A 21,069-nucleotide genomic window follows, 5' to 3' on the forward strand; every position below is an offset into this window, starting at 1 on the left:
CGCCCGCCACCACGCCCAGCTAATTTTTTGTATTTTTAGTAGAGACGGGGTTTCACCGTGTTGGCCAGGATAGTCTCAATCTCCTGACCTCGTGATCTGCCCGCCTCAGCCTCCCAAAGTGCTGGGATTACAGGTGTGAACCACCGTGCCGAGCTAGCAGCATAACTTTTAACAACAGCAGCAGAGGCAGCCTCGCCAGTTTATACTACACGAACTCATGGTTTCATCCATTCTTCCCTAACCACTAAATGACTCCCACATAAAGAGGCCAAAGTTCTATGATTTAAGAAAAAGAAAGAGAGGAAAAACCCCCAAAGAGGAGAACATTCGAAACGATCTGAAAATGTTCAGCACAAATGTGATTTGTTCTCTGCTGGTGGCAAGTTGTCAACACGGGTGCATTTTGCAGCCAACTGTCCTGGCTAGAAACTGAAAACGTGCATTCATTTCAGAGGACAAATAATTTCTCCTTCCCCCCTCATTGGTTAAAAAGCATAAAAGATATTCTTTTTATTCCTGTAATTTTATAAAACACTACATAAAAGCTGGCAAGTTTTAAAGAGGGAAAAAGTCAATTGAAAAGAATAAAGTCTCACAAGGGCAAAGTCCATCTGGGGCAACAGTTCCAATATCACGGACCTCTCAGGAGAACTGGTCTCATGAGATGCTCCGTACACCCCCACCCACGTACCCTTCCTGTCAAAACTTAGACCAAGCACGCCACATCTGACAAGTCAACTTCAAACAATTCGTGGTGCTTTTCTTTCAGGTTAGAAATCATTTTTAGCTATTAGAACCATTAAGCAAAGTAATATGCCTTTAATGGGTCCCTATGCTTTGTGAATATATATTTATACACACACACACCATGCACTTGGGGCCAATCCTGAGACCATATACCTGCAGATCACTGTCTAGCAGTGGCTAATCTTTAAATGGTGTTAGGACAGACATTTTGGGAAACACACAGGACATTCTGGACTCAGTCTTGTGGTCACTGGGGGGCAGCTTTCATTGCATCAGACTTGAGACACCTTGGGACACATCCTTCAAAGAGTGGGGGGCTGTAAAGGTGACCTCTGTGAGGTGACCAGACCCATGTGGGTCAGGGTTTTGTGCCCTCACACCATACAGTGCCCCAACACAGGAGGATCAAACCATCTGTGCTCAGCTAGAACTACCGCTAAACCATAAGGGAGGCTGTGCCTCATTTCCACAAGAGGGCAAATAAGAAAAGTAAAATAAGAAAAAAGCAAAAGGAATATGAAAAAAGAGGAAAATATGAAAAAAAAAATCAGAAAAGTCAAAGAAATAAGAGGAAAAGAATGAAGAAAAATGGAGAATAAAAGTAAAAGAAAAATAAGTAAAATAAGTAAGATTAAAAAAGAAAAAGCAAAAAGGGAAACAAATAAGAAAAAGAAATAAGAGAAAAAGAAAAAGAAATAAGAAACAAGAAACAAGAAAAGTAAAAGGAATAAGAAAAAAGAAAAAGGGCCAGGCACAGTGGCTCACGCCTGTAATCCCAGCACTTTGGAAGGCTGAGGCAGGCAGATCACCTGAGGTCAGAAGTTTGAGACCAGCTTGGCCAACATGGAGAAACCCTGTCTCTACTAAAAATACAAAAATTAGCTGGGTGTGGTGGTGTGTGCCTATAGTCCCAGCTACTCAGGAGGCTGAGGCAGGAGAATCGCTTGAACCCAGGAGGTGGAGGTTGCAGTGAGCCGAGACTGTACCACTGCACTGCAGCCTGGGCAACAGAGTGAGACTTCATCTCAAACAATAAATAAAAGAAAAATGAAAAAAGAAAAAAGTAAAAAAAGAAAAAGAAATAACATATAACAAAGAAGAAAAGTAAAATAAATAGAAGGAAAAGAAGTAAGAAAAAATGGAAAGAAAGAAAAAAAGAAATAAGTAAAAGAAAGAAAAAGTTAGAATCAATTGCGCTGAAGAACAAGTTGGTGGACTTCGGAAACGGAAGGAAAATCCAGGTACAATCTGTGTGTTTCAGGCATATGGGAGAATCTGAAGAAGACGCCCGGGGAGGCTCTGCGCTCAGACATGTGAATAGGGACCTGACCACCCACCAATTCCCAACAGGCCTTAGAATGTGAAGATCAGGAGATGTTTGGGTGATTCCTCAACATATGAATTTTGTGTTTCTAGGAACCAAGATGTGCACCTGTTTGGAACACTGATCACAGAAAGAGTTAAGAACCGCCTCATAGGAAGTGCAGTGAGAAATGCAAGTCAAGGGCTGAAAAGGTTGAAGATTTAAAAATCCATGCATGACCTGGAAAGTCAAATCCTTAGGACGTGAGTGAGCTTAACCTAGGATACTGCAGGGAAGCGGGTGGCCACCCCGGGTCCCAGTTTGTTCCCTTGGCAGGGATAGACTTGGGGACAAAACTCATTAAAACATGGAAGTCACTGCCCTGTTACATTTACGTTTAAAAGAACATATCTGTACTTCATTTTCTGAAGCTCTTGTGCAGAAATATGGTTTGCTATAATGAGCTTCTGTGCATCAAGAAAGGCAAAAGCATATGGAATTGAAGGCAGAGAATCTGTCACGTGAGTGAGAATCCCATTGTGGTGGGAATTTGCCAGCGGGGCGAGGGGAGTGGCAGATGGAAGGGTTTGCTTTAAGACTGCCTCTTAGCAGATAAAACGATTACGGTCAGGATGCTCCGCAGGCCTGGGCTGGGTTCTCTGCTCACCCCTAGGTCTTCAGCTCATCTGAAATGGAAGGTTGAAAGAGACAAAAAAATAATAATAAAAAAGGTAAACTGGTGCTAGGTCTGCTTTTGCTGTGCGCTGGGCCCCCAGCGGCAGGGAGGTGTTAGAAAGAGCTGCTCTGAGCAAGGAGGTAACGGGGTAAGAAGCTGAAAGTGTGAGAGTGGGAAGCGGAAACCAAAATTAAGGAGTGGAGGAAGGGAGAGACAGAGGAAGGCAGGGAGGGAGGCAGGGAACAGGGAGGGCAGGAGGGAGGAAGGAAGGAGGGATGGGGGAAAGGAAGGGAGGAAGGCAGAAAGAGAGGGAAGGAACAAGGAGGGAAGGAGGTTGGAAAAAAGGAAAGGGGGAGGTATGGAGAGAGGGAGGAAAGGAGGGAGGAAGAAGTGAAGCAGGGAGGAGGGAAATGAGGGAGGGAGGAAGGGAAGGAAGGAAGAAAAGGAGGGGGGAAGGAAGGAAAGGAAGGAGAGAGGAGGAAAGAGGCATGTAAGAAAAGGAGAGATGGATGAAGAGAGGAAGAATAGAGAGAAGAAAAAAGAAAGGAAGGAAGGAAAGGAGGAAGGGATGGAGGGAGAAAAAAGGAAGGATGGAGGGAGAAAAAGGAAAGAAGGAGGGAGGGATGGAAGGAAAGAAAGAAGGGAGAGAGAAAAAAAGAAAGAGGTACATAAGAAGAAAAGCGAAGGAAGAAAGGAAGAGATAGAGAAAAGGAAGAGAGAAAAAGGAAAAAAGGAGGAAAAGAAGGAGGGATGGAAGGGAAGGAGGGATGGAAGGGAGGGAGGGAGGAAGAAAGAGGGAGAGTTCAAGAAAGAATGAAAAGAAAGAGAATTGAGGGCAAAGGAAGAAAGAGAAAAGCAAGGAAGGAAGAGAGGAAAGAAGGAGGGAGGGGGAAAGAAAGGAGGAGGGAAGGAAGAAAGGCAGAGAAGAAGAGAAAGGAGGAGGCAGGGAGAGCCAATAGCCCATCTTGCCAAAGCCTCAAGAAACCCACTGTGAGCCCAGGACCCTAGTAAACACAGCGTTAGGACCAGCCACCACACCCAAAGGACAGCGTCCTTAACACCCCGTGCCAACCACGGAAGCTGGGCTCTGTGAGAAGCGGTCAGGCTCCGTGCGGTTAGTGGTCTCAGCCAGGTCCTCCATGAAGCCAACACACCCAGATGCAAAGTCACAGACCCGAGTGCATGAGAGAAGCAGCTTAAACAGGCCCCTTCATATCATGTGGACAAAAACCAGGAGAAGCCCAAGCACCACAAACTCAAATCTGTAGGAAGGGAAGAAGGGAGGCTGGTGCAAAAGTAATTGTGGTTTTTGCCATTAAAAGTAATGGCAACATAGCAAGACTGTGTCTCTACAAAAAAAAAAAAAAAAAGGTAAAAGATTGGCTGAGAGCCACCACACTCAGCTAATTTTTTTTTTGTACATTTTTTGTAGACGCGAGGTCTTGCTATGTTGCTATTACTTTTAATGGCATAAACTGCAGTTAGTTTTGCACCAACATACGACAGAGCTGTCTGATCCCACAAGGAGTTTCTAATCCGTGAGCCCCAAAACATAACACTGCAAAGCTTCTTGATAAATCTGTATCAAGCTACAGGATTTGATGACGGCATCTCCTTGTTGAAAAGATGCGGAAGACTCACCTATGTCTACCCACTTGCCTGGGACTAATTTTAATGCAAATTTAACAAACACCGAAAATTTCAATGCAATGACACAGTCCTGGAAAATGAGTCTGTAACGGTATCCCCAAAACTGGGCATGGTTTCTTTTCTTTTCTTTTTCGGAGATAAAGTCTCGCTCTTGTCCCCAGGCTGGAGTGCAGTGGCTTGATCTTGGCCCACTGCAACCTCTGCCTCCCGGGTTCAAGCGATTCTCCTGCCTCAGTCTCCCAAGTACCTGGGATTACATGTGTGCACCACCATGCCTGGCTAATTTTTGTATTTTTAGTAAAGCCAGGGTTTCACCATGTTGGTCAGGATGGCCTCGAACTCCTGACCTCAGGTGATCTGCCTGCCTCAGCCTCCCAAAGTGCTGGGATTACAGGCATGAGCCACTGCGCCTGGCCCATGGTTTCTTGAAGGACCGGGGCATGCTATACTCACATCCTTCTTATGAAATCTCCAAGCTCCCCACAAACCCATGGGATTGCAAGATCTCAAAATCACCATCCCAGAAACCAAACCCATAAAGCAAAATCCTGCCACAGAGGCTGAGGGCTCTGACATCTTTTGTCTTCCGGATACCTCGATCCAACATCACAATTCCATGTCTACTAATAAAACTGTGTCACTGAGATAAACATTAAACTCATTTTATAATTCAGGTATAAAAACCAAGATGTGAGTGGATGCAGTTGGAAAAGTCCTCTTTTGAGGCAGTGTCTTGGCATTTATAGAATAGTGCCTTGTTTTCGTTTTCTTTTTTTCTTTTTCTTTTTTTTTGAGACAGAGTCTCGCTCTGTTGTCCAGGCTGGAGTACAGTGGTACAATCTTGGGTCACGGCAACCTTCGCCTCCCAGGTTCAAGCAATTCACTGCCTCAGCCTCCCAAGTAGCTGGGATTACAGGCACCCACAACCAGGCACAGCTAATTTTTGTATTTTTAGTAAAGATGGGGTTTCACCATCTCTTGCTTCTCTTATTAGGCTTTATTTACTTTCTTTTTGGTCCTTTGATTTGTGCATTTACAAAAGGCCAAGAAAATCAATCCCTGGACAACTAGAAAGCAAACCAGGAATTGAAAGTTGGACCTTCTGTTAATTTGGCATCAGAATAAAAGACTTACGGAAAATATTAGAAGAAAATTACCCTAGCATCTCAGTAGTATAAAGTGAATCTTGGACTCCCCTGAGCCAATTCTTCAGAAAGGATGCTTTTTTAAAAAAAATTATTTTGGGGGCCGGGCGCAGTGGCTCACGCCTATAATCCCAGCACTTTGGGAGGCCAAGGCGGGCAGATCATGAGGTCAGGAGATCAAGACCATCCTGGCTAACACGGTGAAACCCTGTCTCTACTAAAAATATGAAAAATTAGCTGGGCGTGGTGGCGCACGCCTGTAGTCCCAGGTGCTCGGGAGGCTGAGGCAGGAGAGTCGCTTGAACCCGGGAGGCAGAGGCTGCAGTGAGCCGAGATCGCGCCATTGCACTCCAGGCTGGGTGACACAGAGAGACTCCGTCTCAAAAAAAAAAAAAAAAAGTTATTTTTATTTTTATATCTAGAGACAGGGTCTCTGTCTGTCGTCCAGGCTAGAGTGCAGTGGTGCAATCATGGCTTACTGCAGCCTCCAATTCCTGGGCTCAAGCAATCCTCATGCCTCAGCCTCCAGAGTAGTTGGGACCACAGGCATATGCAAGCACGCCCAGCTAATTTTTTACATTTTTTGCAGAGATGAGGTTTTGCTATGTTGCCCAAGCTGATCTTGAACTCCTGGGCTCACGCAATCCTCTTTCCTCGGACTCCCAAAGTGCTGGGATTACAGGTGTGGGCCACCAGGCCGGGACACATTTGCTTTTGTTCTTGAAAAATCTAGGAAAATTGTTTCTACTCAGTGAGAGCTTTCATTGTTCATGCCTGCCCCACCTCCTGCAATAAATGAAGATAATGCTCCCACCCAAGACCAAGACTCAGGGGTGGGGGCGCGGATAAGGCAGAGAAAATATTGTTTTTCCTTTTCCCAACTCTATTTCCAAATTTTTTACAAAATCAAGCCTATTAAGCCTCCTGGGTGCCTTCCCAAGTTCGTGTGTCTTGGGATGTGGTATGGTGAGGCTCTGTGTCTCCACCCAAATCTCATCTTGAATTGTAATTCCCATAATCCCCAGGTGTCAAGAGAGAGACCAGGTGGGGGTCAGTGAATCATGGCGGAGGTTCCCCCATGCTGTTCTCATGATAATGGGATGGTGCATTGCGTTCCCTTCTGCCATGATTGTAAATTTCCTGAGGCCTCCCCGCCCATGCTGAACTGTGAATCAATGAAACCTCTTTCCTTCATGAATTACCCAGTCTTAGGCAGTTCTTCATAGCAGTGTGAAAACAGACTAATACAGGATGTGAATATGAAATAGCATTACAAGATCCCAAAAGTTCCTAAGACCGCATGCACAAGGTAATAAACATCCTTTGCAACTCATGAATCCAATTTGGGTTGACCCAAAGATTTTCAGAGAATCATCAATCAGAGATTTTGTAGTTTAATGCAAAAGTGTTCAACAATTATCTGGGATTCTAAAAAAGAGCTAGAGGCCGGGTGCTTTGACTCACGCCTATAATCCCAGCACTTTGGGAGGCCAAGGTGGGGGGATCACCTGAGGTCAGGAGTTCGAGACCAGTGTGTTCAACATGGTGAAACCCTGTCTCTACTAAAAACATAAAAATTAGCCGGGTGTGGTGATGCACACCTGTAATTCCAGCTACTTGGGAGGCTGAGGCAGGAGAATTGCTTAAACCCAGGAGGCAGAGGTTGCAGTGAGCCGAGATTGCGCCACTGCACTCCACTCGGAGTGACAGAGCGACACTCCGTCTCAAAAAAAAAAAAAAAAAAAAAAAAACGAGAGTTTGAAATAAAACATCTAGAATATTACACATCCTGTCCTGGCAAACAAGCCTTCCATACCTCCTGGTTGAATATTACGCTGTGAGTTGAACAGTTTCAGAAAAGAAAAAGAAATGTCATTGAAAAGCAAACACAAATTCCCTTTCATTGTGTCCCTACTGTTTTAACCTCTCTGCTACTTCTAGAAGCAGCAAGAGGGGAGAAGAATGTTTTGCTGTTTGCTTTTTTCCAACGTGGTTCTAACTGTAGGTCTCTTATAGGCATCTCCTTGAAGGTGGTAATCTGTCCATTTGGGCCTCGCTCAACACTGCCATTCAATCAGCCAAATGCCAGCTGGGCACGGTGGCTTATGCCTGCAATCCCAGCACTGTGGGAGGTCATGGCGGGCGGATCACCCAAGGTCAGGAGTTCGAGACCAGCCTGACCAACATAATGAAACTCCACCTCTACTAAAAAAACAAAAATTAGCCGTGCGTGGTGGTGTGCACCTGTAATCCCAGCTACTTGGGAGGCTGAGGTGGGAGAACCCAGGAGGTGGAGGTTGCAGTGAGCTGAGATGGAGCCATTGCATTCCAGCCTGGGTGACAGACTGAGACTTCATCTCAATAAACAACCAACCAACCAAACACCATTCCCACTAGTCCACCCAGCAGGTAGGAGGCAACTGTCTTCCACACACTGCCCAAAACCCCACAGCAAGAATGGCAATATAAACACCCGCAGCTCATTTAAAGTCTTGAGACCTGAAAGCTGTTTAGGACTCTCCATTTTACACTCTAAATAACGTCTGTGGATGTCAAATGCTGGAATGATGGGAGATTACGGGGAAACTCCACCCCTACGGTCTAACTTTGTCCATACCAGCATCTATTCAAATGTTCTAGGAATCTCCCTAAAATCTTCAGGCAGCAGTGCTTTGGGTGGATGACATCAGTGACCAAGAATGAGTCAGGACTTAAGATCTAAGTAGGGTGAGATGTTCAGACACCCAGAGGCGTGAAGGACCCCAGGGGCTCCTCCATAAAACAGTGGTTGTTGGCCGGGTGTGGTGCCTCACAGCTGTAATCCCAGCACTTTGGAAGGCTGAGGCAGGTGGATCACTTGAGGTCCGGAGTTGGAGACCAGCCCGGCCAACATGGTGAGACCCGCTCTCTACTAAAAATACAAAAATTAGCCGGGCGTGGTGGCGGGCGCCTATAATCCCAGCTACTCAGGAGGCTGAGGCAGGAGAATTGCTTGAACCCGGGGGGCTGGAGGACGCAGTGAGCCGAGATTGCGCCACTGCACTCCGGCCTGGGCAACAAAGCAAAACTCTGCCTCAAGAAAAAAAATGAAAAATAAGAGTAGCTGTTCCCGGTCGATGAGATCCCTGCAAACCACACTGCTTGGTCATGCAAGAGGGAGGCCAGAGCTAAACATAACTGCCCAGTGATGCATGCACGTTAGCTGTGTTCCAAATAGCAGGGTTTACTTCCCAACTTCACGGCGGATCCTAAATGATTTAGGGACTTTTGAATACAAGATCCCAAAGAGCCTGCTGACTGGCCTAGGAGGACTGCAATGGTGAGTACGTGCTCCTCCTAATTCCCCTGTAAATTTTAGTCCCGACCCAAGAAACTTCCCAGGTCCTGGGTGCGTGTGGGTTTTCAGTACTAACAGAAAGGGAATCCGCAGTGCTGGTTTTTGTTTTGTTTTGTTTTTTGAGACGGAGTCTCGCTCTGTCGCCCAGGCTGGAGCGCAGTGGTGCAATCTCGGCTCACTGCAAGCTCTGCCTCCTGGGTTCATGCCATTCTCCTGTCTCAGCCTCCTGAGTAGCTGGGACTACAGGCGCCCGCCACCACGCCCGGCTAATTTTTTGTATTTTTAATAGAGATGGGGTTTCACCATGTTAGCCAGGATGGTCTCGATCTCCTGACTTCATGATCCACCCGTCTTGGCTTCCCAAAGTGCTGGGATTACAGCTGTGAGCCACTGTGTCCGGCCTTGTGCTGGGTTTTAACTTAACTCTCCTGGGTGAAGAAAGGACCGTGACAGCCCCCTCATCACGGCTCTCCTCCTAATGATGACATTGATTGTAAATAACAAGGCAGGAATCATCAGAGCTAAGTGTCTTCCACCTTTGCTCTCTGCAGGGAAACTTGTGGAGGCTTTCCTGCAGGACTGTCTCTAGCCCCTGCAACAATTCCTCGGCGTATGTACCAACCATTTCCCACTTTGTAGACGTAAAAAACCCAAGCACTGCAGTAGTGAGAACTTGTAAACTTTCACACAATGAAACACAAGGCAGAACAGCCCTGGAATCAAAGCCAGAAGGTCTGATTCCAAAGTTTTAGTGGTTTCACGAACCACCAGTCATCGTGCACCTGTTTCGTGCCAGCCCGAGTTTGGTCTCTGCCTTTTAAAGAAAGCACAGTTTTCCAATCAGCAAGGCATGAAGGAGTGGCACTGGCAGAGCGAGCCTTACCGTTTTCTTTGAAGCACAGCTTCTTTTTCTGGTAAGCAATGAAGCTAGAGATGGCTCCGGCCACGGCGACCACGACGGCCCCCACAATCCCGGGGATCACACCTGGGGCGTCCGCTGCAGGAGGAAGCACACAGCATCATGACTGAGACATGCACAGTGCAGAGAAGATCCCAGGGAGCAGTGGCTGGCAGAGACAGTCAGTCTGAGAGCACCAAGATCCTCAGAACATCTCAGTCACCCGAGCTGACCGATTTGCAAAGGGAGCACGCCGAGAATGGTACACAGGAAGGCAAAGCAAGGCACAGTCTCCCATCGCCAGCCATGCTGGGCAGACCTGGTCAGACCGTGGAGGGAGTGGAGCTGGGAGAAAAGAGACATGAAGAGAGGCCAGCGAGGTACAGGAAGAAGCTCAGCAGAACCAAGGCAGAGACAAAGACAGACAAAGACCTATGGAAAGAGAGAGCTGGGTCTGGGCGCAATGGCTCACACCTGTAATCCCAGCACTTTAGGAGGCCAAGGCGGGTGGATCGCCTGAGGTCAGGAGTTCGAGACCAGCCTAGTCAACATGGTAAAACCTGTCTCTATGAAAAATATAAAACTTAGCTGGGAGTAGGGGCGGGCGCCTTTAACCCCAGCTACTCGGGAGGCTGAGTCTGGAGAATCGCTTGAACCCGGGAGGCGGAGGTTGCAGTGAGCCGAGATCGTGCCACTGCACTCCAGCCTGGGTGACAGAGCAATTCACCATCTCAAAACAAAACAAAACAAAAAAGAGAGAGAGCTGGACATCAAACCTGGAGGAAAGAGCCCAGGTAGGGGCAGAAGATGAAGAAGCAAAGACCTGCAATGCTTGGTGCTTTGCCATAGCGTTCTGTATCGTTAGAATGTTCGTTTTTCACCCCCTGAAAACAGCTTTGGGTTTCAATGCAAATATTTTAAATCCATATCTATGTAATTATTATTATTGTTTATTATTTTGAGATGGGTTCTTACTCTGTCAAACAGGCTGCAGTGCAATGATGCAATCATAGCTCACCGCAATCTTCCTGGGCTCATGAGATCCTCCCACTTCAGCCTTCTGAGTAGCTGGGACTACAGGTGTGCACCACCATGTCTGGTTAATTATTGTGGTTTTATAGAATTGGGGTCTTGCTATGTTGCCCAGTCTGATCTCGAACTCCCAGCCTAAAGTAACCTGCCTGCCTAGGCCTCCCAAAATGCTGGGATTACATGCATGAGCCACCACACCCAGCCTATTTTTTTAAAAAATGTCATTCCAGCAATAATTCTTTTTTGTTTTTGGGAGACAGAGTCTTGCCGTATTGCCCAGGCTGGAGTGCAATGGTGCAGTCTCGGCTCACTGCAACCTCTGCGTCCCGGGTTCCAGCTAGTCTCCTGCCTCAGCCTCCCAAGTAGCTGGGATTACAGATATGTGCCACCACCACTGGCTAATTTTTTTTTTTTTTTTTTGAAATGCAGTCTTACTTTGTCACCCAGGCTGGAGTGTAGTGGCATGATTTCAGTTCACTGCAGCCTCTGCCTCCCGGGTTCAAGCAATTCTTGTGCCTCTCGAGTAGCTGGGACTATAGGTGCATGCTACACGCCCTACTAATTTTTGTATTTTTTGTAGAGATGGGGTTTCATCATGTTAACCAGGCTGGTCTCAAAACTCCTGATCTCAAGTGATCCACCCACCTTGGCCTCCCGAAGTGCTGGGATTACAGGTGTGAGCCACCACACCTGGCCTAATTTTTGTATTTTTTGTAGAGAAGGGGTTTCACCATGTTGGCCAGGCTGATTTCGAACTGTTGGTCTCAAGCAATCCTCCCGCCTTAGCCTCCCAAAGTGCTGGGATGACAGGTGTGAGCCATGGCGCCCAGCCGATGAAGAGATTCTTAATTCCAAATGCCAGATGTGAGCTTTAGAGGACCCTTCTCCAGATAGAATCTTCTCTGCCCTCCATGACGGGGAAGGAGAATTGTCTGACTTTCAGCAAAAACACTGGCTCCAAACATGGTCTGTGGGTGGTGTGTTCACTCGGCCAGTCTTTAATATGTGCAAGACACAGTCATGTCATGGAAAGATTTTTCGAGCTTAACTACCCCTCCCTGATGAAGTGGCATAGTAAACATGAACTCTCCAGAAGGCCAAGAGCGACAGCCTGCCATAAACATGCCAGACATGGGTTTTCTTAGCTATTTTTTTTTAAATGACCTTGTAGTCCCAGGTGAGGGCTACAGACAGATTACTACCTCTTCAAAGAAAGCCTAGAATTCAAGAACTGTATCCATAAAAATCATAACTACCTAAAACAAGGGTAGACTACCCACTTTTCTTTTTCCACAAACATTCGTTGCGTATTTTAAGAATTCACATTTTATCAGCGATTAAAATGGCAAACAGGTATTAAAATCTTTGGCCAAGTTAGTACCTCTTCTGCCAAAGAAGCTGCTTAAAACCAGGCATTTTGCTAGAAGCAAAGTCCCTGAGAATTTTAGAGATGTGAGATACTAAAATACGAAGCTATTGTCCTCGCCCCTCCCTCTCTTCTCTCTCCTCTCTCCTTCCCTCTTTCCTTCTTTTCCTTCTTTTCTTCTGTTTCCCTCTCTCCTTCCTTCCTTTCCTCCCTTCTTCTTCATTCCTTTCCTCCCTTCTCCTTCATTCCTTCCTTCCTTTCCTCCTCCCTTCTCCTGCTTTCCTTCCTTCTTTCCCTCCCTCCCTCCCTCCCCTTTCCCTTCCTTCCCTCCCTCCCTTCTTCCTCCTCCCTCCCTCTTTTCCCTCCCTCCGTCTTTCTTGTCCTTCCTTCCTCCCTCCCTCCCTCCCTTCCTCTTTTCCTTCCTTCCTTCCTCCCACCCTCCCTTCCTCCTCCCTTCCTTCCTCCCTTCCCTCTCTTCCTTCCTTCTTCCCTTCTTTCCTCCTTCCTTCCTTCTCTCTCTCCATCCCTCCTTCCTTCTTTCCTTCCCTTCTTCCTTCCTCCCTACTTTCTCTTTCTCTTACCTCATTTTTTTTTTCTTTACAGTTTTAAAAGGAATTCTTTCTGTTGTTATTTTCTTGTCCCATCTAAGGGAAAAGGTTATGAAAAAGGAGACAGGAGATACATCACCGGCACTTTCATGGAGAACACAATGCCTGTTACAGCCAGGGTGGGAGCAATCCACATTCCCACCTCCCACCTGGTCACTGACGTTCTCAAGGGCCAAGCGCAATGGAGGATGCCGCGTCACAAGCTTCTGATCGTTAGGGTGAGTGTAGGAGCTTTAGTAAACACAAGGACAAGGCTAAGCATGATGTAGGGATCAGATCGCCAGCCAGAACATCATGGGCAGGTGACCAAATGTAAAATCTGGGTCACGTGGGCACCTGGAGCAGGGCTGGTTTGCTGGGGGGACCTCTGTGGCTATACCACTTGGGAGCACTGGGCACAGAACACCCGTGTCTCCTGCCAGTAGCTTCAGGAGGCCGATGCCAGTGTAGTCCGCCAGCTCTCAGACATTCTGCTTCCCCTTCTCACCACCACATGGGAGAGACAAGAAGAAATATGGCAGAAGCCAGGTGCACCTACCCTCCTCCCCTTCTTTCCTGTGGCTTCCTCCACCATCACTGCCTCCTTTTCCTGCAACACAAAAGCAACATCTGCTGACAATCTGCATCTGGAAGATTCGGGATCAAGGAAAAATTCACAGCCAGGACCGTGAAGAGGCTGGGGTCCTGTTTCTTACACTCTACGGGGATACATGTTACCCAGCTACAGAGCTGGAGTCCTGCCTCTGCCTATTACACTGTGGGGGTGCATGTTACACAGCTACAGAGCTGGGGTGCTGCCTGTTACACTCTGTGGGGGTGCATGTTACCCAGCTACAGAGCTGGGGTGCTGCCTGTTACACTCCAGGGGTACTCTGAGAACCTGTACTCCCAGGCATTCTCTCTTTATTCTTAGGGCTTTAATATTCACGTTCCTTAAATTACAGAAAACAGCCCAATAAAACGAAGCTGAAACAACACTAGCTATTCGAAAGAATACACAGGTGAATGGATGGGTGAGGAGGTGGTGAGAAGGGCCCATTCGACAGGCCCTGTCCCTCAGAAAAGTGGGACAGCTGCCTGGGCCCTGAACTCTTCCCCCAGGACCAATCCTCTATGGGGCAGCCTTTACTTCCCACAACCTTGAAGCCTCAGCAAACGGGCAGTTCCCACAGAAATGACTGAACATTTCACTGTGAGTTCACAGACGGCTGAGAGTTTAGACCCTGTAGTGATTCTGCAGAGCAGGTGGGCATCATGGGATGGAGAGAGAAAAGAGACAGAAAACAAGGTAACTGTACCTTCTCCACCTGAAACGCCATCCGCAAGGTCAGCATCTGAGAAGCTACCTAGGAAAGAAAATACAGCATCATCTGTCAACCTGGAACTCCTCCAAGGGTCTTCATGTCTTAGAATAAAGGAAAAACTCAGGAAAACCAGCCTGTTCATCAACATAGTGAAACCCCATCTCTACTAAGAATATAAAAATTAGCTGGGTGTGGTGACAGGCACATGTAATCCCAGCTACTTGGGAGGATGAGGCAGGAGAATCACTTGAACCCTGGAGGTGGAGGTTGCAGTGAGCCAAGATGGCACCACTGCACTCCAGCCTGGGCAACAAGAGCTAAACTCAGTCTCAAAACAAAACAAAACAAAAAATCATAAATAAAGTGGAAAAACGTGAGCATAATATTGCATGCTGGCAATACTTAATGTCTGTAAATAAATGAAGAAGGTTTATAAATCAATAATGTCATATCAGAATATAAGAATAAAAGGCAAAGCATACAATACACAAAATAAGAAGTACCCACGGCCAATGGATGCAGGTTGTTTTTTTTTTTAATTTTAGAAGTAAAGTCATGAAACCAGGAGAAAGTTGACGGAATATTTCACACTATTTGCAAAGGTTTCCCAGGTGATAACTAATATTGGAGATGGTGTGAAGACAGGGACATTTGCACACACCCCTGGCATCAAAATAAATTGCTAAAATTCTGCAGCAAATTAAAAACCAGGTCAAAAGCTATACAAGTACTCATACACATTGATCTAAACAACTTGAATGCTAGAAATTTCCTCGAAGGAATAAAAATAGTGCATGGAGTTGACTCAGATTTGCTTTGTTAATTCATAATTCTAAAATGCCAGAAGAAACACAACATTTTCAGAATTCAAGGAAGTATATAATTATGTATGTAGTATGTAATAGTACATGATTATCGGTAAAAGTCATACGATAGAAATGATTATGTGACATGAAAAAATGTTCATGGAATATCAGTAAGCAAAAAGTAATGTTACAATGCAGTATAAACAAAAGACTTGGAACTTTGCTTAAAATTTATTTCATTTAGATTAATATATAGGCTGGGTGAGGTGGCTCGTGCCCATAATCTCAAGAGATTTGGGACGCTGAGGCAAGAGGATTGCTTGAGGCCAGGAGTTTCAGACCAGCCTGGGCAACATACTGAGACCCCATGTCTACAAAAAATGACAAAACTAACTGGTCACGGTGCTGTGTGCCTGTAGCCCCAGCTTCTTGAAAGACTGAGGCAGGGGGATCTCTCTAGCCCAGGAGTTGGAGGCTGTGGTATGCTCCTATGTTTAATATGATCACACCACTGTACTCTAGCCTGGACAACACAGTGAGACCCTGTCTCAAAAAAAAAAAGAAGATACATAAAATACTAGCACTAATTGCCATCAAAATGTCAACAAGATGTGGACATCATTAATATATTTCTGTGTTAAAAATTAAATATGTAAACAAAAAAACTCTAAGCATATAAACTTTCAACAATCATTCAGCTAAAAAAAAAACTGGTGCTATTCAAATTACACTGAAAATGCTGTAATATGTCAGAAAATACTTTTTTCTTAAATATTTAAGGGCAAAAAGATTTAAAACACACTAGCTTCTCCATAAGGAATGTGTATGCCAATACTTTTCTCTTTATTAAGTCTATATTTAAATTCTTGTATTCAATTTTTTAGAAGTTCCATAAGATGGAACTTGGAAGTAAAAGTAGCAAACTAGGCCAGGCACAGTGGCTCATATCTGTAATCCCAGCACTTTCGGGAAGCCAAGGTGGGCGGATCACTTGAGGTCAGGAGTTCGAGACCAGCCTGGCCAACACAGCAAAACCCTGACTCTACTAAACATACAAAAATTAGCTGGGCATGGCAGTGTGTGCCTGTAATTCCAGCTACTCAGGAGGCTGATGCAGGAGAATCACTTGAACCCAGTAGGTGGAGGTTGCAGTGAGCCAAGATGGCACCACTGCACTCCAGCCTGGGTGACAGAGCGAGACTCTGTCTCAAAAAAAAAAAAAGCAAATTAAAAATAAAATCCAAGCTGAATATCTATTTTTGAAAGGTACATTTTCCACTACATGAACACGGGCATTACACTGCACAGGCAGTCAACAGTAAGCACACACTCATCTGAAATCACCTCGTCTCAGCTGACATAAATATCACTGAATTCTGAACCACATGGAGACAGCTCACGGGGTCAGAGACTCTTACCAGAGGAACCAGCCTGGTTGGGGTTTGGATTTGGCTTCGGCTTGGTTGGTGGTGGGTCGTCTGTTTGTGAAAGATGAGAGTTGCAATGATAAGTGCCTTGCAGTAAAGAAAATGAAACATCAGTTTACATACAGACGGTTCCCTCAGCAGAAACTGGACCTTGGCCTTTGTCCTGGTGGGGATACCCATACACACAGTCTCCTGCCAATTTCCTCCCATCAACTTTGAGCCACAGTTCTTAATTTCAAGTATGTTCAATAAAAATTAAAGCGGGTATCCACACCAGCTGCAGAATTTCTGGGGCCAAAATAAAAAGGTGGGACCCATTTTTCAAATTCTGTTAAGTATTCCAAGACGGCGGCACCAGAACAGTAAACCAGTATGGTGCCCATGTCAAACCAACATGCCATGGGGTCCCGTGCCACTGCACAGGTCACATGCTCGTGAGGCCAGCCCTGGCCAGGGTAGGCACATGTGTCTCATGTCCTTCCAAAGGCTGTAACAGTTTTAAAATAAAAGCACATGTACTGGTTGTAAAGAAAAACCCAACGACAACAGCAAGAACAAACCAACATACCTATTCCCTAGGTTTCCACTGTGAAAGCTGGCTCCCTTTATAATTTAAATGGGAGAATTCTCTCTGAAATGATCATAATTGGGTGATAATAAGCAGGCCAGCAGCAGAAGAGATTAAAGGATAATACTCACCATTTCCTCCATCAACAACAGCATCTCCTAAGTCAAAGTCATCCCCTAAAAGAGGGAAAAAAGCAGTTAATACCAAATTTCAGAGAGAAACGAGGAAGGAATGATCATGAACAGATCGAAAAACCACCACAGCCCCACATTCCTGAATACTTTTCTGAATATCAGCTTGACCAGGATCTCATTAGAAAAAGTGAATTCCTGACCATTTTTACATCACTATTCTCTCAGACTAAAAGAGTAAAAAACAAAAAGAGACACAGAGAGACAAAGAGCTAGGAGAGAAGCTCTCAGAGGAGGGGCAGGGGAGAGAGAGACAGAAATAAAGTAATTTATAAATGAATTGTGTTGCCTGGACCAAGGTGAAATTCCAATTCCGCCTGCACATGATTTTCTCCTGTTGACTCCCCATCCCATCACCCTCTCCTCCCAGGTCCCTAACAACTTTTGAAAGGCAGACCCCAAGAGAAGAGGACAGATGACTGTGATTAGATTTAGGCTAGAGGGTGTCTAAAATGCGGCTCTGGCAACCCACATGTGCTCTGCAATGGACGTGACAATTCACCATGGCCTCAGATCTTGTCTTCTAGTAGGAAGAATGATTTTGAATACCCAACTAAGATGGAGGAATGGTTGCTGGCATCCACCCAACAGCACGTACTGAGCCATCCTGAGTCACGTATGGGAATTTCCAGTCCCTTCCTCAAGGAGACTGTAATAGTACAAATCCAGACGTTCAACACCTACTCATTGGGTGCTGTCTGCACGACTGCATAGTTCAAGGATCTGGGGACACGGGTCCCTTTGCTCATGAGCTGACACTCTAGACAGGAAGTCCAATAATGAAGTGGAGCTATTCGTGTTTTATATTAGAAAACTCAGAAGTGCTAAGACAAGACAGTGATGCCGTAAGTTTGGGCATCATTTTTACTCTGTTTATCCACCAGTGGGGTTGACCCTTGGGCAATTCCATCATGTGGCCCTTGTTTCTGACTTTTGTTTCTGCCTTTTGTATTTTGTAAAAATACAAAAAATGAGCCGGAAAAAAAAAGGGAGAAGAAAATCTAAAGACAGAGTAACTCAGATCCTTAGAATAAAAGCACCCGGAGATATTGTCCCAATGACCCCAAAACATTTCACATCAGCAACCATTCTCTCCTGGAATCACCAGATGCAATGTCCACATCTTAACACAATTCCAGCATGAACCAGACTCCGCCCGGAGCACTCCAATCACTTCTCTCTTCTTTCTAGTTGCCTAAGTCCCGTCCTGCTGTGACAGAAAATGATTTGTTCTTTTTCTTTGCATACTAGGAACAAGTCCTTCTCACCAGCACTGGGCTTCTTGGGGGTTGCAGTGGGTTTCTTGCCTTCTTTGTCTAAAGAGAGAAGACATTTTAGTCAGTCAAAGTTGCGGCTGGGAAAACAAGTGTCAACTCTTTTGTGGTGAAGGCTGTTTCATTTTCTTGGAAACAGCTGGAGAATGTTTTTAGCATTGTTTTTCCTCTCCAGCCCAAGTGCGCTGAGCTTCACAGGATGACTCTTGAGCCCAGAAGACAGGCACAGAGGCTGCTACCAGCCATGGTCTCCACAGAGACCAGGGGCCCCTTCTCCACTTTTTTTTTTTTTTTTTTTTTTTTTTTGATACCAAGTCTTGCTCTGTCACCCAGGCTGGAGTGCAATGGTATGGTCTCCACTCACCGCAACCTCTGCCTCCTGGGTTCAAGCAATTCTCCCGCCTCAGCCTCCCGAGTAGCTGGGTTTACAGGCGCATGCCATCACTTTCGGCTAATTTTTTGTATTTTTACTAGAGATGGGGTTTCACCATTTTGGCCAGGCTGGTCTCGAACTCCTGACCTCAGGTGATCCACCCACCTCAGCCTCCCAAAGTGCTGGGATGACAGGCGTGAGCCACCGCGCGCCCAGCCCTTTTCCACTTCTTGACATTAAATGGGACTGTGACCGAGATGTAAGCCAGGAAGGCAGGAGAATGGCAAAGTTAGGAGAAAAACTGCCCTTTCAGAGCCCAAGATCTATGCATGAGAAGGAGACACCGGATTGATGGCTGAAAGGCTGTTCACATTTCTCATATGAAACACACTTTTGGCTCCGTCAGGCCTCTGCCTAGGCTGCCCCCTCTGGGAATGGAAGTCTCAGGCAAATCAGGTGGAGGTTTTAAGACTAAGGGCACCTCCCACTGCAGTGAACACCTGTTCCCAAGGGCTAAGAAGGGGTAGGTGATCAGGAAAGAGATGATCCCCATTAGCACTGTTTCTCTCAAACCATCGGCATTGCACCACAGGACATAAAATTAAAAGCTGGCCACGTGCAGTGGCTCGCGTCTGCAATCCTCTCACACCTCAGCACTTTGGGAGGCTGAGGTGCGAGGACTGCTTGAGCTCACGTGGTCAAGGCTGCAGTGAGCCAAGATCCCACCACGGCACTCCAACCTGAGCAACGCAGTGAGACCCCGTATTGCTTACTGTACCAGGTGAGGTGGCACATGCCTGTAGTCCCAGCTACTCAGGAGGCTGAGGTGGGAGAACTGCTTGAGCCCAGACGGTCAAGGCTGCCGTGAGCCAAGATCCCAACACTGCACTCCAACCTGAGCAACACAGTGAGACAGTGTCTCAAAAAAAAAAAAAAAAAAAAAGTAAAACATAAAAAAGTGAAGAGGGTGGCCAGGCTCAGTGGCTCATGCCTGTAATCCCAGCACTTTGGGAGGCAAAGGTGGGCAGATTACGAGGTCAGGAGTTCGAGACCAGCCTGACCAACGTGGTGAAACCCCATCTCTACTGAAAATACAAAAACTAGCCAGGCATGGTGGTGCATGCCTATAATCCTAGCTACTTAGGAGGTGGAGGTAGGAGAATCACTTGAACCTGGGAGGTAGAGGTTGCAGTGAGCCAAGATCGCGCCACTGCGCTCTAGCCTGGGCGAGAGAGAGAGACTCCATCTCAAAAACAAACAAACAAAAAAAAGTGAAGAGGCCTGTCCTGGGTTGAAGAGCATTCCTCCAAAATCCACATCCACCCCAAACCTCAATAGGTGCTCTTATTTGGAAACAGGGTCTTTGCAGTTGTAATTACTTAAGATGAAGTTAGAACAGATTAGGATAGATCCTAATGACTGGTGCCCTTATAAGAAGGAAATTTGGATACATGGAGACACAGGGAAGAGACCAGTGTAGACAAAGGCAGAGCCTAGAGTGATGCGGCCACAAGCACAGGGACACCTGGAGCCCTCAAAAGCTGGGAGAGGCAGGAAGGATCCTCCCCTAGAGCCACCAAAAAGAACTGGATATAACTGCAGTGGATTGAGCAGTGGTTCCCCCAAAAGACATATCTACATCCTAAGCCTAGAACCTGGTATTGAGACTTTATTTGGAAATAGGGTCTTTGCAGATGTGCTTGAGAAGGATCTTGAGATGAGGTTATCCTGGAGTATGGTGGCCCTAAACCCAATCACAAGTGTCCTTGTAAAAGAAAGAAAAGGAGACAGAGACACAGAGGAGGAGGCCCCATGGAGAAGGAGGCAGAGACTGGAGTGATGCGGCCACAAGCCCAGGGACACCTGGAGTCCCCAGGAGCTGGGAAAGGCAGGAAGGACCCTCCCCTAGAGCTCCCTAGAGGGAGCATGGGTCTGTCTACACCTTGATCTCAGACTTCCGTTGTCCAGGTCTGGAAGATGGTAAATCCCTGTGGTTTAAGCCCCCAGTTGGTGGTACCTTTTTATGGCAGCCCCAGAAAACAAATACAAAGGGATGACAAGACCCAGAAGCAGATAGAGTGATAAGACGGATTCCTTCAATTCCTTTTCCCATGCCCTTCACCGAGGGCTCTGGGTGAGGAGCAGGAGACAGGAAGAGCTGCAGAAAAAGGAAGGAGTGGCCCCATGGAGCGAGTGGGTGCCAATTTTGAGAGGGAGGATGCCAGGACTGGACGCCCCTCTCTCCAGGGGGACCTCCATTTGCTCACCTCCTCTAGCCCCTTCCCCAAGCACCTGGCAAGTTTTCGCTCGGCCTTCGACCATCACAGGAGTGTGAATTATTCCACCAGGGTGGTTCGTTTATCT

General features: G+C 46.4%; 1 protein-coding gene across 1 annotated transcript in view; it reads right to left on the bottom strand.

Annotated features, from left to right (window-relative positions):
• Positions 1-21,069, bottom strand: part of LOC139355308 (CD99 antigen-like) — a 51,942-nt gene that overhangs the window by 5,545 nt on the left and 25,328 nt on the right. The window contains exons 4-9 of the mRNA XM_071088541.1: positions 18,327-18,374; positions 16,999-17,043; positions 16,291-16,350; positions 14,061-14,108; positions 13,301-13,351; positions 9,742-9,855 (exon numbers count right to left, since the gene is read on the bottom strand). Coding sequence (XP_070944642.1) covers positions 9,742-9,855; positions 13,301-13,351; positions 14,061-14,108; positions 16,291-16,350; positions 16,999-17,043; positions 18,327-18,374 — 366 coding nt within the window. The remainder of the gene's footprint in view (positions 1-9,741; positions 9,856-13,300; positions 13,352-14,060; positions 14,109-16,290; positions 16,351-16,998; positions 17,044-18,326; positions 18,375-21,069) is intronic.

Source organism: Macaca nemestrina, chromosome X, assembly GCF_043159975.1.
Source record: "Macaca nemestrina isolate mMacNem1 chromosome X, mMacNem.hap1, whole genome shotgun sequence".
Lineage (NCBI taxonomy): Eukaryota > Metazoa > Chordata > Mammalia > Primates > Cercopithecidae > Macaca > Macaca nemestrina.